The 15,988-nt window shown below is 47.8% G+C and overlaps 1 protein-coding gene across 1 annotated transcript in view; it reads right to left on the minus strand.

Annotated features, from left to right (window-relative positions):
• The window catches only part of LOC311131101 (anosmin-1-like), a gene marked incomplete at its 3' end in the record, with an annotated part of 145,612 nt that overhangs the window by 100,360 nt on the left and 29,264 nt on the right, over nucleotides 1–15,988 (minus strand). Inside the window, exon 2 of the mRNA XM_084163914.1 lies at nucleotides 10,847–10,894. Within this exon, the coding sequence (XP_084020040.1) occupies nucleotides 10,847–10,894 (48 nt within the window). The remainder of the gene's footprint in view (nucleotides 1–10,846; nucleotides 10,895–15,988) is intronic.

Consider the following 15,988-nt stretch of genomic DNA (forward strand, 5'->3'; position numbering starts at 1 on the left):
GAGCAGAGAGAGAGCAGAGAGAAAGAGAGAGAGCAGAGAGAAAGAGAGAAAGCAGAGAGAAAGAGAGAAAGCAGAGAGAAAGAGAGAAAGCAGAGAGAGAGCAGAGAGAGAGCAGAGAGAGAGAGAGAAAGCAGAGAGAAAGAGTGAAAGCAGAGCGAGAGCAGAGAGAGAGCAGAGAGAAAGCAAAGAGAGAGCAGAGAGAAAGCAGAGAGAGCAGAGAGAGAGCAGAGAGAAAGCAGAGAGAGAGCAGAGAGAGAGCAGAGAGAAAGAGAGAAAGCAGAGAGAAAGAGAGAAAGCAGAGAGAGAGCAGAGAGAGAGAGCAGAGAGAGAGCAGAGAGAAAGAGAGAAAGCAGAGAGAAAGAGTGAAAGCAGAGAGAGAGCAGAGAGAGCAGAGAGAAAGCAGAGAGAGAGCAGAGAGAAAGCAGAGAGAGAGCAGAGAGAGCAGAGAGAGAGCAGAGAGAAAGAGAGAGAGCAGAGAGAAAGAGAGAAAGCAGAGAGAAAGAGAGAAAGCAGAGAGAGAGCAGAGAGAAAGCAGAGAGAGAGCAGAGAGAAAGAGAGAGAGCAGAGAGAGAGCAGAGAGAAAGCAGAGAGAGAGAGCAGAGAGAGAGCAGAGAGAAAGCAGAGAGAGAGCAGAGAGAAAGAGAGAGAGCAGAGAGAGAGCAGAGAGAGCAGAGAGAGAGCAGAGAGAAAGAGAGAGAGCAGAGAGAAAGAGAGAAAGCAGAGAGAAAGAGAGAAAGCAGAGAGAGAGCAGAGAGAAAGCAGAGAGAGAAAGAGAGAAAGAGAGAAAGAGAGAAAGCAGAGAGAAAGCAGAGAGAGAGCAGAGAGAAAGAGAGAAAGCAGAGAGAAAGAGAGAGAGCAGAGAGAAATAGAGAAAGCAGAGAGAAAGAGTGAAAGCAGAGAGAAAGAGAGAAAGCAGAGAGAGAGCATAGAGAGAGCATAGAGAGAGCAGAGAGAAAGCAGAGAGAGAGCAGAGAGAGAGCAGAGAGAAAGCAGAGAGAAAGAGAGAAAGCAGAGAGAGAGCAGAGAGAGAGCAGAGAGAGAGCAGAGAGAAAGAGAGAGAGCAGAGAGAAAGAGAGAAAGCAGAGAGAGAGCAGAGAGAGAGCAGAGAGAAAGAGAGAAAGCAGAGAGAAAGAGAGAAAGCAGAGAGAGAGCAGAGAGAGCAGAGAGAAAGCAGAGAGAGAGCAGAGAGAGAGCAGAGAGAAAGCAGAGAGAGAGCAGAGAGAAAGAGAGAAAGCAGAGAGAAAGAGAGAAAGCAGAGAGAGAGCAGAGAGAAAGCAGAGAGAGAGCAGAGAGAAAGAGAGAGAGCAGAGAGAAAGAGAGAAAGCAGAGAGAAAGAGAGAAAGCAGAGAGAGAGCAGAGAGAAAGCAGAGAGAGAGCAGAGAGAAAGAGAGAGAGCAGAGAGAAAGAGAGAAAGCAGAGAGAAAGAGAGAAAGCAGAGAGAGAGCAGAGAGAAAGCAGAGAGAAAGCAGAGAGAGAGCAGAGAGAAAGAGAGAGAGCAGAGATAAAGAGAGAAAGCAGAGAGAAAGCAGAGAGAGAGCAGGGAGAAAGCAGAGAGAGAGCAGAGAGAGAGCAGAGAGAAAGCAGAGAGAGAGCAGAGAGAGAGCAGAGAGAAAGCAGAGAGAGAGCAGAGAGAAAGCAGAGAGAGAGCAGAGAGAAAGCAGAGAGAGAGCAGAGAGAGAGCAGAGAGAGAGCAGAGAGAGAGAGTAAAGCACGGCCCTCCTAGCATGTGCTCTTTCATATGGAATGAATCCATCACCATAAACAACTTTACAAGCAGTTAAAGGTAACTGGCCATGCTGAACATTTGTAAGAGGTAACTAACCATGATTTACTTTAAGCACTGAGACCATATCGTTGTCTAGGACAGGCACCATGCGTGTACTTCATTTCAAATGTTCTCAACAAAGCTGAGTGTCTAGTTAATCAATGGTAATATGAAACAATTCTTGGAAGGGCTTTTTGGATGATGATACTGTTACACGTTTAGCCTTTCCATTAAAACAATCAGAAAGCTATAAAGGCTAATGGTTCTCTCTCTGGCAGGGACAGAATAGTATTGTCCTCTCAGAGGGATGTCTTGAATACACTCCGGCACCAACACTGGTACACAGTCGCCAATAAAAAGCAGCTAATGAGGGAGAATGCTTCTTACTTTCCATTTGCAACACACACACACACACACACACACACACACACAAGCATGCACACACACAGGAACGCAGACACACACACACACACACACACACACACACACAGGAACGCAGACACACACACACACACACACCCCACACACACACAACCAAGCCTGAAGGAGCAGTGAGCTGGCTCTGTGTCCAGGGGTCCACACTAACATCCTGTCCTTCAGTTGTTTGTCTCAAATGTTCCCCTCCAGCTTATTAATGCAAATCCACAGTCAGTGGGCGAGTAATGGACTTCCTAATTTACAGCACATAACCCTTGAGTGTACGACATAAAGTCGGCAAACAAATCCACAGTTAAACCTGGCAGAAGTTGCTCTGGATAACATCGCCTGCTAACCTTTTCACATGTGAGTTCCAAATATCTCTAACCCCAGTGTGAGTTGTTTTATGCACGTGATGTCAGAAGGCACTCACTGTTCTAAAATGTGATTGTTACGCAACATGACAATTAAACATGCGCAGCCTGCTAATTATCTATAGGCTATGTTCCAACTTGCCAATTTGAAATTATTTTCTAACAAGTTTTATTTTCTAACAGTTTGAATTGAGGTGTGTTCCACCTCTTCATTAATTCACATAGAAGTAGCCCATTTCAGTGTTGCAGACAATTTATGTTTGAGGCTTTACTGAGCCGGACAAACTACTCTCTTCGGTGAGAGCCCTAGCACATCTTCACCAATGTTTCCGCAGATCAAGTATGCAGACATTTGCACAGTTTTGCTCGAATTGGAACGCATCGCCTTCCTTGTTGTTTTCCTCATAATAACTTTGGACATGTGTTCGTTCCTATCAAAGTAAGCACCTTATTTTCTGTATATCCTGTTGTCCTTTCTACTGTAGCATACAGTTTGTATGTATGTATGTATGTATGTATGTTTTGTGTGTACGGAGCATCATGTATTTACAGTTTTATTCACGTTTTCAAGTACTGGTGACAAATAATGCATTCCGATTATTGCATGGATTGTAATGGACACCTATGATGTGTGTAAAATAATTTTTTGAAGGTTCTACTAAGGAGAGGAGAGGAGAGGAGAGAAGATGGAAAGGGAGAGGAGAGGAGAGGAGAGGAGAGGAGAGGAGAGGAGAGGAGTGTAGAGTAGAGTAGAGTAGAGTAGAGTAGAGTAGAGTAGAGTAGAGTAGAGTAGAGTAGAGTAGAGTAGAGGAGAGGAGAGGAGAGGAGAGGAGAGGAGAGGAGAGGAGAGGAGAGGAGAGTAGAGTAGAGTAGAGTAGAGTAGAGTAGAGTAGAGTAGAGTAGAGTAGAGTAGAGTAGAGGAGAGGAGAGGAGAGGAGAGGAGAGGAGAGGAGAGGAGAGGAGAGGAGAGGAGAGGAGAGGAGAGGAGAGGAGAGGAGAGGAGAGGAGAGGAGAGGGGCCATGCCCTGGTGTTGACAGACTTAGACCAAGCCAGGGTCAGGTGAAAGGAGCAGGGGGGAGGAGAGAGAGGAGAGGAGAGAGAGGGGAGCAGGGGCTAAATGCTGCAGTTTCCCCCAAGGGCACCCCGAGACTACCACAGCCCCTCAGGCAGAGAGGGAAGTTGGGGTTAATCCGGGTCCAGGACTGTAGCCCGCAGTCAGCATTTGTTCCCCCAAAGTGGCCGCAGGCAAGGGCGCACTGAAGGGAACGTCGGACATCAACTTTCAGTTCCCCCCGGTCCGGTTTGACACAGGTCAGTCCGCTGACAGATAGGGTTAGTCTAGGGCAGGGCCTAAAACGTCCCAGCTCTGCCCTCTGGTTAGTGGGGTTGCACCGCTCCAATTCCATTCACTCCGCCTTAACTTAAAATGCATTCCGTAGCTTTGGGGAGAAACATATGCTTTTAAATTATGACACCTATAAGTAGGTACATGTTTGAAACTATGCAGTCAGTCTCTGGAGCAGGGCTGCAGTATACATAGTGTTGTGTGTTAAAAATAAGGAAGCATGGAAACTTTAAAAACCAAACAATAAATTAACACGAAGGGGAGGAGAAGGGAAAATGCACATTGGAAAAAAACACGGGCTTCCTGGCATGGCGTCTTAAGCGAATAAACAGCAGCTAATTTCTTGCCTCTCTTAAAGAGAAGCTGTTGGTTCCGAGCCGGTCCGGGGAGGATGTGAAATGGCTGTCGTTATTTTTACAAGAAGCACAACATTTACTTGACCTATTATTGGAGGGAGAGTGGGAGGATAACCTCCATCTGAAAGCAATTAGGCCAGCTCCAATACTTAATGTGAGAATGGCCTTCACAGAGAGAAGAGGCTCTACCTTAGACAGACCCTTTAAAACCCACACCCCTCCTCTCCTCTCCCCTCTCTCCTCTCTCCTCTCCTCTCCTCTCCCTTGGGCTGGCTAGGCTGGTTAACTGTATGGGGGAGGGTGCTGTGTGTGTGTTGGCTAAATCAGTCTGCCTCAGACCATTACCCTTAACGAGCTAACCATGTTTACAGGATTATTAGGCCACCAGTTAGTGTTGAATATCATCCAGCTGTGATGGCTACCTGGCTGCCTGCATCCAGACTGGAGACTGCATTCATGGGTACGGTCTACATGGATTTGGATTCTCGGCTGCCCACCTATTTTGTGTGTGTGTGTGTGGGGGGGGGGGGGTTGGTGTGTATGCCTGCGTCCATGCCTTGCCTGTGTGTGTGTGTGTGTTAAGGTGTGTGTGTGCGTGTCTGAGGGGGATATCCATATGCTTGGACATGAGAGCAAACTGCGTGACGTGTGTTGCCAGATGGGCATCAAGCTTCAGGAGGAAAAGCGAATGCGGCTGAAATAATAAGGTGAGGAAAAGGCTTGTTATTCCTCCATTTGAGCCACTCAGTCCATTCGTTTAACCCCCGTCTGCTCCCAGTGACTGAAGGCTGTTTGATGTCTTTCAAAAGCACCTTGAAGGCTAGCAGTGGGCGGCAAGGAACGGAGGACTATGCATTCTTACCTACTGTGACACACACACACTCAAACACACACACACACGCACACACACATTTCTGACCTTCCTCTTTTATTACCCTCTAAGGGAACCAATTATGAGTCGCCAACCTGCTTATTCTCACATAGCACATTAAAGTGTCACACCACAATAGAGGATATATAGGACTCAGCATCGATCGGCTGTGAGAGAGAGAGAGACGCTGTCTGAGAATGAAAACAGACCGCTTTCACCCACTCTCGCTCCTCTCAATACTTCAGCAACATCCGTTCACCCACACGATGATAAACTATTCTCAAGGTTATTGGTTCACTGCGAAAGGACCCAAGGTTATTGGTTCACTGGGGAAGGACCCAAGGTGGTGACTTTAATCAAGGTTATTGGTTCACTAGGGATGGACCCAAGGTTATTGGTTCACTGGGGAATGACCCAAGGATATTGGTTCATTGGGAAAGGACCCAAGGTGGTGAATTTAAATCAGGGTTATTGGTTCACTGGGGAAGGACCCACGTTTTTTGGTTTACTGGGGAACGACCCAAGGATATTGGTTCACTGGGGAACGATCCAAGGTGGTGACTTTAATCAGGATAATATGTAGCATCCAGGAATGTAATGAGTAGGGAGGTGAGTAGGTAGGGGAAGAGAGGGATGAGAAGAGAGGGATGGAAAGAGAGGGAGGGAAAGAGAGGGGGGTGAAGAGAGGGAGGTGAAGAGAGGGAGGGGAAGAGAGGGAGGTGAAGAGAGGGAGGTGAAGAGAGAGCGGGGGAGAGAGGGAGGGAAAGAGAGGGAGGGGAAGAGAGAGAGGGGAAGAGAGAGAGGGGGAGAGAGGGAGGGGAAGAGAGGGAGGGGAAGAGAGAGAGGGGAGAGAGAGAGGGGAAGAGAGTGAGGGGAAGAGAGGGAGGGGAAGAGAGGGAGGGGAAGAGAGATAATATAACAATATTTTATCGAGTCTAGGCTGCAAAATTATTTTAAAATTGGCAAGGCTGTTTCCCTTGTCCATAAAAATACTCAGATATCAGTTATATTACCCTACCTTTTAAAAACTAATATTATAGCGGTATCAAGTGTAGGCTATTGTTATTTCATCTTGATCATCTGGGTAAGCACATCTAATATTCTTTCTTCCAATAGGTTCCTTTCTGACAGTTTCAGACTGTTAAAAAGTGACGGGATTTCTACTTGACTTTATTTTATACTGATATTGATTACTGAATTGTTGGGAAAGAGCTTGCAAGAAAGGCATTTCACTGTACTTGTGCACGTGACAATAAAACTTGAAACTATAGCCTGCCCTGCAGTCTAATCAGAAAAAAAACTATGGCTGACTTGGTGGGAAAGAAAATAACATCTTCGCCTGTTTGTCAGTTCTTTGGTTCCAGCAGACCTGACCGAAGTCACATGCAGAATATGCAAAAAGATTATCAGGGAAAAGGATGGACAGACTACAAAATTCTGTCAAACATTTACAAGTTCGCTACTCTGGGACAGAAATGGTGAACATGCTTGTGTTTCCTTGCCAGAAACCTTTGACCCCTAAGACATGGTAAAAAGCAACTAGACCTAATGGTTCAACATTGCACTTTTGTAGCCTACATTCAAATCCAGATGCATCTTATTCAAAAGACACAGCCTATAGAATAGGATAGAATATTCTGTCAAACCTTGAAAGATTTATTTGCGCTGTAAATTTTTTCCGTACTTATTTTGTTTAAGCTAGCTACTTTATTTGTAACTTGTAGGCCTATATCTAGGATTTGTACAGCTCGATAGGCAAAAGACATATCCTAATAGGCCTATTTGTTTTTAGCCGAAGCCAATGTTCATTCAAGTGTTATAAGAATAATAATAATTTGTTTTTATCTCATTGTTGTTGACTTTCATATAAATGCACAATCGGTAAGCTATTCAAATTAAAGTTGTTTGTGAGACAACTCTGACACCGACTCATCATTCATTTATTTTTTTGTTCCCACTTATTGAAAGTGCTGTTGCTGCGGGAGCTTATGCCCAACTGCTCAAGGTCAGTAATAAACAGTTTGACGATATTATAAATATGAGTTTACAAGTTTAACTTGTCAAAGTAACTACTGCAACTTTTAACAGTAGCCTATGTCTAGGCTATATTATTGGCTGTTTGGTTTGCAAGGAGGGATTTTCCGACCGCAATTAATTTTTCCTACACGTTGGTCAAGTAAAGCAGAAACGTGTCAGGTTTGTTTAAACTTCCTATTGGATTAGTCTATCTTGCAATAGGTTTGTTCTCTCTCTCATTATTACTATACTAGGTTTTTATTCAGGCTATTCACTAACAACTTCCTGAGATGGAACACCGTTAGGCCTACAGATTCATTCGACGTCCCCGATGACTGTGTGATCACGCTCGCCGTAGCCGATGTTAGTAAGACCTTTAAACAGGTCAACATTATCAGGACGCGTACTCAGAGCATGCGCTGATCAGCTGGTAAGTGTCTTCACTGACATGTTCAACCTCTCCCTGACCCAGTCTGTAATACCTACATGTTCCAAGCAGACCACCATAGTCCCTGTGCCCAAGAACGTCAAGGTATCGCACCGTAGCATTTACATCTGTAGCCATTAAATGCTTTGAAAGGTTGCTCATGGCTTACATCAACACCATCCTCCCAGACACCCTGGACCCACTCCAATTTGCATACCGCCCCAACAGATCCACAGATGACACAATCTCTATTGCACTCCACACTGCCCTCTCCCACCTGGACAAGAGGAACACCTATGTGAGAATGATGTTTATTGACTACAGCTCAGCATTCAACACCATAGTGCCCTCCAAGCTCATCACTAAGCTAAGGACCCTGGGACTGAACACCTCCCTCTGCAACTCGATCCTGGACTAATCCTGACGGGCCAACCCCAAGTGGCGAGGGTAGACAACAACACATCTGCCATGCTGACCCTCAACACGTGGGCCCCTCAGGGGTGCACGCTTAGTCCCCTTCTGTACTCCCTGTTCACCCACGACTGTGAGGCCGCGCACCACTCCAACACCATCATTAAGCTTTCTGACGACATGACGGTGGTAGGCCTGATCACCGACGACAATGAGACAGCCTATAGGGAGGAGGTCAGAGACCTGGCCGTGTGTTGCCAGGACAACAACCTCTCCCTCAACGTCTGCAAGACAAAGGAGCTGACTATAGAGCACGCCCCCATTCACATCGACGGGGCTGTAGTGGAGCGGGTCGAGAGCTTCAAGTTCCTCCGTGTCCATATCACTAAGGACCTATCATGGTCCAAACACACCAAGACAACGCCTCTTCCCCCTCAGGAGGCTGAAAACATTTGGCATGGGCCCTCAGATCCTCAAAAAGTTCTACAGCTGCACCATTGAGAGCATCTTGACTGGCTGCATCACCGCTTGGTACGGCAACTGCTTGGCATCCGACCGCAAGGCGCTACAGAGGGTAGTGCGTATGGCCCAGTACATCACTGGGGCCAAGCTTCCTGCTATCCAGGACCTATATACCAGGCGGTGTCAGAGGAAGGCCTAAAAATTGTCAAAGACTCCAGCCACCCAAGTCATAGACTGTTCTCTCTGCTACCACAGGGCAAGCAGTATCTATGCACCAAGTCTGGAACCAACAGGACCCTGAACAGCTTCTACCCCCAAGCCATAAGACTGCTAAATAGTTAGTTAAATAGTTAACCAAATAGCGACCTGGACTATCTGCATTGAACGTTTTCGCATTCACTTTTTTGACACATCACATACGCTGCTGCTACTGTTTATTATCTATCCTGTTGCCTAGTTACTTTACCCCTACCTATATATACATACAGTATCTACCTCAATTACCTCGTATCCCTGCACATCGACTCAGTACTGGTACCCTGTGTAGCCAAGTTATCATTACTCATTATGAGGGAGGGGAAGAGAGGAGGGGAAGAGAGGGAGGGGAAGAGATGGAGGGGAAGAGATGGAGGGGAAGAGAGGAGGGGATGAGAGGGAGGTGAAGAGAGGGAGGTGAAGAGATGGAGGGGAAGAGAGGGAGGGGAAGAGATGGAGGGGAAGAGAGGGAGGTGAAGAGATGGAGGGGAAGAGATGGAGGTGAAGAGAGGAGGGGAAGAGAGGGAGGTGAAGAGATGGAGGGGAAGAGAGGGAGGTGAAGAGATGGAAGGGAAGAGAGGTGAAGAGAGGGAGGGGAAGAGAGGGAGGGGAAGAGAGGAGGGGACGAGAGGGAGGGTAAGAGAGGGAGGTGAAGAGAGGAGGTGAAGAGATGGAGGGGAAGAGAGGGAGGTGAAGAGATGGAGGGGAAGAGAGGGAGGGGTAGAGAGGTGAAGAGAGGGAGGGGAAGAGAGGGAGGTGAAGAAAGGGAGGTGAAGAGAGGTGAAGAGAGGGAGGTGAAGAGAGGGAGGTGAAGAGAGGGAGGTGAAGAGAGGTGAAGAGAGGGAGGGGAAGAGAGGGAGGTTAAGAGAGGTGAAGAGAGGTGAAGAGAGGGAGGTGAAGAGATGGAGGGGAAGAGAGGGAGGGGAAGAGAGGTGAAGAGAGGGAGGAGTAGAGAGGGAGGTGAAGAGAGGGAGGTGAAGAGAGGGAGGTGAAGAAAGGGAGGTGACGAGAGGTGAAGAGAGGGAGGGAAGAGAGGGAGGTGAAGAGAGGGAGGTGAAGAGAGGTGAAGAGAGGCAGGGGAAGAGAGGCAGGGGAAGAGAGGGAGGGGAAGAGAGGGAGGGGAAGAGAGGGAGGGGAAGAGAGGGAGGGGAAGAGATGGAGGGGAAGAGAGGGAGGTGAAGAAAGGGAGGTGAAGAAAGGGAGGTGAAAAGAGGGAGGTGAAGAGAGGGAGGTGAAGAGAGGGAGGTGAAGAGAGGTGAAGAGAGGGAGGTGAAGAGAGGAGGGGAAGAGAGGGAGATGGAGAGAGGGATGTGAAGAGAGGTGAAGAGATGGAGGTGAAGAGAGGGAGGTGAAGAGAGGGAGGGGAAGAGATGGAGGGGAAGAGAGGTGAAGAGAGGGAGGGGAAGAGAGGGAGGTGAAGAAAGGGAGGTGAAGAGAGGGAGGGGAAGAGATGGAGGGGAAGAGAGGGAGGTGAAGAGAGGGAGGTGAAGAGAGGGAGGTGAAGAGAGGTGAAGAGAGGGATGGGAAGAGAGGGAGGTGTAGAGAGGGAGGTGAAGAGAGGGAGGTGAAGAGATGGAGGGGAAGAGAGGGAGGGGAAGAGAGGGAGGGGAAGAGAGAGAGGGGAAGAAAGGGAGGGGAAGAGAGGGAGGGAAAGAGATGTCCCTGACCCAAACCTTCACCTGAGGGAGCGAACACTGTCTCCCTGAACACGCTATGATGAGAACTGAATAGCTGCATGAGTGAGTCTCTGTGTGTGTGTGTGTGTGTGTGTGTGTGTGTGTGTGTGTGTGTGTGTGTGTGTGTGTGTGTGTGTGTGTGTGTGTGTGTGTGTGTGTGTGTGTGTGTGTGTGTGTGTGTGTGTGTGTGTGTGTGTGTGTGTGTGCAGTACAGTACAGTACAGTGGTGTGCATGGTGGACGTGTGGACCAGATAGAGCCGGTAACCTCTGGCCATTGAATGGAGTGAAATTGTATTTGGAACGAGACATAATACACATAATACTTGAGTGGAGATGAGGCGAGGTGAGCTGGAGACGGAAAATGTGTGGGTAGTCGCGCATGCACATACAGGCACACACACACACACACACACACACACACACACACACACACTGGCCACAGAGACCTGTTCTACAAGCGTTTTCTTACCTGTGAACACCTCCGGTGGCTCTCACACCAGCCCAAGACGTCATCACTCTGCAAGACAGAAAATACAAATAGTTTATAAACCAAGAAATCAGTGAAATAAATCACACTCTGTTACAGCTTTACTTCAGCACTTCAATTACAAATGACAAATTCAACAACACATTAAATATGTGTTTCTGGAGACAACCACACACCACATTGCCCTTTCTGTAACACGCCTCTTCCTTTGATTCATGGCTGTGGTGCGAAGACCCAGACCGGACCCAGACCAGTTTTACGTCTCTGTATGGAAGTGGGTTCAGGCCACGGTGAGGACAGACCATAGTCAACATGGCAGCCTACGACACAACGTGAAACCACGGTAACGTGTGCGTCATCACCTGACCAGTGACCACAGGTGAACTCACCAACTGTAAGTCACTCTGGATAAGAGCGTCTGCTAAATGACTAACATGTAAAATGTAAAATGAAGGGTAAAAGCCTTATATAGGTTCCATATCTTGGGATTCTTACTTTATCTATACACGTGATCCTATTGAAATGAAAAAGTAAACAGAACTGTCCCAAGACACCAGCAGTAAACAAATGTACACTACATGACCAAGAGTATGTGGACACCTGCTCGTCCAACAACTCATTCCAAAGATCGTGGGCATTAATATGGAGTTGGTCCCCCCTTTGCTGCTATAACAGCCTCCACTCTTCTGGGAAGGCTTTCCACTAGATGTGGGGACTTGCTTCCATTCAGCCACAAGAGCATTAGTGAGGTCGGACACTGATGTTGGGCGATTAGGCCTGGCTTGCGGTCTGTGTTCCAATTCATCCCAAAGGTGTTCGATGGGGTTGAGGTCAGGGCTCTGTGCAGGCCAGTCAAGTTTTTCCACACCAAACCATTTCTGTATGGACCTCGCTTTGTGCACGGGGTCATTGTCATGCTGAAACAGGAAAGGGCCTTCCCCAAACTGTTGCCACAAAGTTGGAAGCACAGAATCATCTAGAATGTCATTGTATGCTGTAGCGTTAAGATTTCCCTTCACTGGAACTAAGGGGCCTAGCCCGAACCATGAAAAACAGCCCCAGACAATTATTCCTCCTCCACCAAACTTTACAGTTGGCAGTATGCATTTGGGCAGGTAGCGTTGACCTGGCATCCGCCAAACCCAGATTCGTGGACTGCCAGATGGTGAAGCGTGATTCGTCACTCCACAGAGCGCGTTTCCACTGCTCCAGAGTCCAATGGCCCCAAACCATTATTCCTCCTCCACCAAACTTCACAGTTGGCACTACTGCCAATGTTTGTCTATGGAGATTGCATGGCGGTGTGCTTGATTTTATACACCTGTCAGCAACAGGTGTGACTGAAATAGCCGAATCCACTAATTTGAAGGGGTGTCCACATACTTTTGTACTCTCTTGTACTCCACTTGAGAGGAGGATATTTGTCATTGTCTGTCCGATACTGACGTAGCAGGCGTGAAAGAAAACGCCTGAGTGGAGTTCCCGCATCCGGTTTTCAGCGGAAAAGGAAGCTAGGTTGAATAAACTGTATCCCTGAAAACCGGATATAACCGGTTGTTGTCAACTCCACTAGGGGGTGGTCTGATACAGACGTTATGGAAAGAGAAACACTGACACAATAACACAGCTGTAACATAAGCTTTAGATTAATTCTAAAAGTGCAGAGTTGACTTGGGAGGCTTGGCGATGTAAAGGTGGCCTTGGCCCGCCAGTGACAGGATCATCCATCCCCATTATTCCACAAAGGTGAAAAACACCAATTAAAGCAGAAAGCCCTGAGCGTGTGATAAGCCGTACTAACGAGTTCCAAACACTCGCTCCCTCTGAGTGAGCAATATTTACCCCAACGCAGGATCATCCTCTCCCACTACTTAACACATTCACTTACCTCAGTTTTTTACACACACACACACACACACACACACACACACACACACACACACACACACACACACATGCATACCACCTTGGTAAAGTCTTAATTACCTCAAAGAGGAACAGAAAGAAGAATGGCCATTGTGTTAGTGGGGTCAGGATCTAGGGGTGCACAGGGGGCACTGATCTCACCAGGAATGCTAAAGGGTCACACCACCCCACAAGATTAGATCAGCTACTTAACCCAGCAACCACATGATGAGGCCAACAGAAGAAACGAAGAAGAAAGACCAAACCCATCATTAAGAGGCAAAGGGAAGAGGAGCAGGAGGTGAAAAGAACAGCAGCGGCACTTTAGTATTTAGGTATCATTAAAAGAGAGGAGAGAAGGAGGAGGAGGAGGAGGCGGAGGTGGAGGTGGAGGTGGAGGAGGAAGAGGAGGAGGAGGAAGAGAAGGAAGAAGAGGAAGGGAGGAGAAGGAGGTGGAGGAGGAGGAGGAGGAGGAGTAAGTGGAGGAGGAGGAGAAGGTGGAGGAGAAGGAGGTGGAGGAGGAGGAGGTGGTGGAGAAGAAGGAGGTGGAGGAGAAGGAGGTGGAGGAGAAGGAGGTGGTGGAGGAGAAGGAGGTGGAGAAGGAGGTGGTGGAGGAGAAGGAGGTGGAGGAGGAGGAAGTGGAGGAGAAGGAGGTGGAGGAGGAGGAGGTGGTGGAGGAGAAGGAGGTGGTGGAGGAGAAGGAGGTGGAGGAGGAGGAAGTGGAGGAGGAGGAGGTGGAGGAGAAGGAGGTGGAGGAGGAGGAAGTTGAGGAGGAGGTGGAGGAGAAGGAGGTGGAGGAGGAGGTGGAGGTGGAGGAGGAGGAAGTGGAGGAGGAGGTGGAAGGGGAGGAGGAGGTGGAGGAAGTGGAGGAGGAGGAGGAGGAGGTGGTGGAGGAGAAGGAGGTGGAGGAGGAGAAGGAGGTGGAGGAGGAGGAAGTGGAGGAGAAGGAGGTGGAGGAGGAGGAGGTGGTGGAGGAGAAGGAGGTGGTGGAGGAGAAGGAGGTGGAGGAGGAGGAAGTGGAGGAGGAGGAGGTGGAGGAGAAGGAGGTGGAGGAGGAGGAAGTTGAGGAGGAGGTGGAGGAGAAGGAGGTGGAGGAGGAGGTGGAGGAGAAGGAGGTGGAGGAGGAGGAAGTGGAGGAGGAGGTGGAAGGGGAGGAGGAGGTGGAGGAAGTGGAGGAGGAGGAGGAGGAGGTGGTGGAGGAGAAGGAGGTGGAGGAGGAGGAAGTGGAGGAGGAGGTGGAAGGGGAGGGAGAGGCAAAGAAAAAGGTAAACCCACAGGGCTAAATACTCTCTCTCTCTCTCTCTCTCATTCTCTCTCTCTCTCTCTCTCTCTCTCTCTCTCTCTCTCTTCTTTTCTTTCTTTCTTTCTTTCTTTCTTTCTTTTCTCTCTCTCTCTCTCTCTCTCTCTCTCTCTCTCTCTCCTTTCTTTCTTTCTTTCTGTCTTTCTTTCTCTCTGTCTCTCTCCCTCTCTCTCTCTCTCTCTCTCTCTTCTCTTTCTCTCTCACTATCGCTCTCTCTCTTCCTCTCTCTGTCTTTCTCACTCCCCACCCCTCTCTCTCTCTCTTCGTCTCAGTTTTTTCTCTCTCAGGCTGTGAGGGCCTTTTAGCCTTGAGTGAATTATTTGTGGCCTCTGATGGAGCCTGCTGTTAAGGCCTATAGGACCCTCTTTACAGGTCCAACGCAGCCGTTTTGATCTCAATATGGGTAAAATTAAGTACCTTACTGTGACTGTTTTCAATTAAAATGGTCAAAAAGACAAAAAAAATTGCTTCTTAGCAAAGATACATTTCTCAAGCAATAATTTTGTTAGGACTGTCTGGGAATGTTCTGAGTGATGAGGGGAAAACTGAACATTAGCTGTTATTGGCAGAGAGGTCTGGAACTTTCTTATTGGTCTATTAACTCATATACCGCATGGTGATGTCACCAAGCAGGCCAAAACTCCATCCCACCAAAACAGGTTGAAATTTCAGGAAGTCTTTTCAAACAGATTGTTACGGATACAGGTATCCTGTGTCTTTTTGTGTTTTTCCTCTCCTTCTGCCCTAATCACAGGTGTCCTGTATGTTCCTGATTGGTGGTCGTTGGGGTGTCTGCTGATTGCTGAGATGGACCAATCAGTGGACATTCCTCTGCATTGCACCACCTGTTTCTGGTTTTTCAATCACACATCCCATTGTTTAAAAGCCGGTCAGTTGTGTTTGTAGAGGGAGATTATTTTCCGTATGTGAGTATGGATACTGTGGTGTCCTGAGTTTTGTGTACTCACTCATTTGCTGGTTACTCTGTTTGGTAACTTTGTTGCGTGTTTCTGGGAAAAGGGGAATTTAAGCAAGTTGCCCTTGGGCATACATTACCCGTAGGAAGAAAACTGTCTAAAAACACTAGTTAGACCTGAGCGGACCTTGATTAGCAGTAGCTTAGCGGTTCTTGAGGCAGGCAAGATCAGTTTAGGGTTTTTTTACACTATTGTTTCATTTCTTGTGTCCTGCTCAGCCCTTTTTCCCAAACCTTTACAGTGTGTTCAAAAATAAACATTTTATGTTTGACAGTAGTTTATGGTTGTCGTGTAGTTTTTGTTCTCACTGTTCCATGTCACGATTCTAATTTGCATGAATTATGTTATGGGTCTCTTGTCCATCCACTCTAGACGTTTAAAGCCACAGGGTTCGTAACATAATGTGGGAGCTCGTCTGGGATCATTCTCATTGATACCCATGCTACTCATGCAAATTAGTTTAGTGTCTGGTTCAGTGTTGAGCTTGGCAGCTGTAATTAACTGGTTTTGTGTTCAGTATTCGTCGGCTCGTGTTGCTAGTTTAAGATGGCTACTTTTGAGTTGGATGCCTTTTTGGAAAACCCTACGTGGGAGGTTTTTGAGAATTGCCGTAGAGTGGATCTACAGGCTTTGGCTGACCACTTTTCTGTACCCATATCAAGGGTTTTAGTGAAAGCAGAAGTTAGGAAAACAGTGTTAGAGATATTGTTGAACGAGCGAGTGTTTGAGTTACCGCCGCCTGAGTCTGCTGCTCCTGTAGTGGATGTGGCTGCTGCTCCTGTAAGCCCGTCGGTGTCTGAGGACGAGGCTCCAGCCACATTGTCCCATTTTGACCCACTCTCCCCACTGTCTGACAGTGATGCCAGGATGGATGTCCGCTCGACACGGCTCCAAATGGAGGCGGAAGAGAGGGCACAAATCAGGCAAGACAAGCTGGAAACG

This window comes from Coregonus lavaretus, assembly GCF_964263955.1.
Source record: "Coregonus lavaretus genome assembly, chromosome: 6".
Lineage (NCBI taxonomy): Eukaryota > Metazoa > Chordata > Actinopteri > Salmoniformes > Salmonidae > Coregonus > Coregonus lavaretus.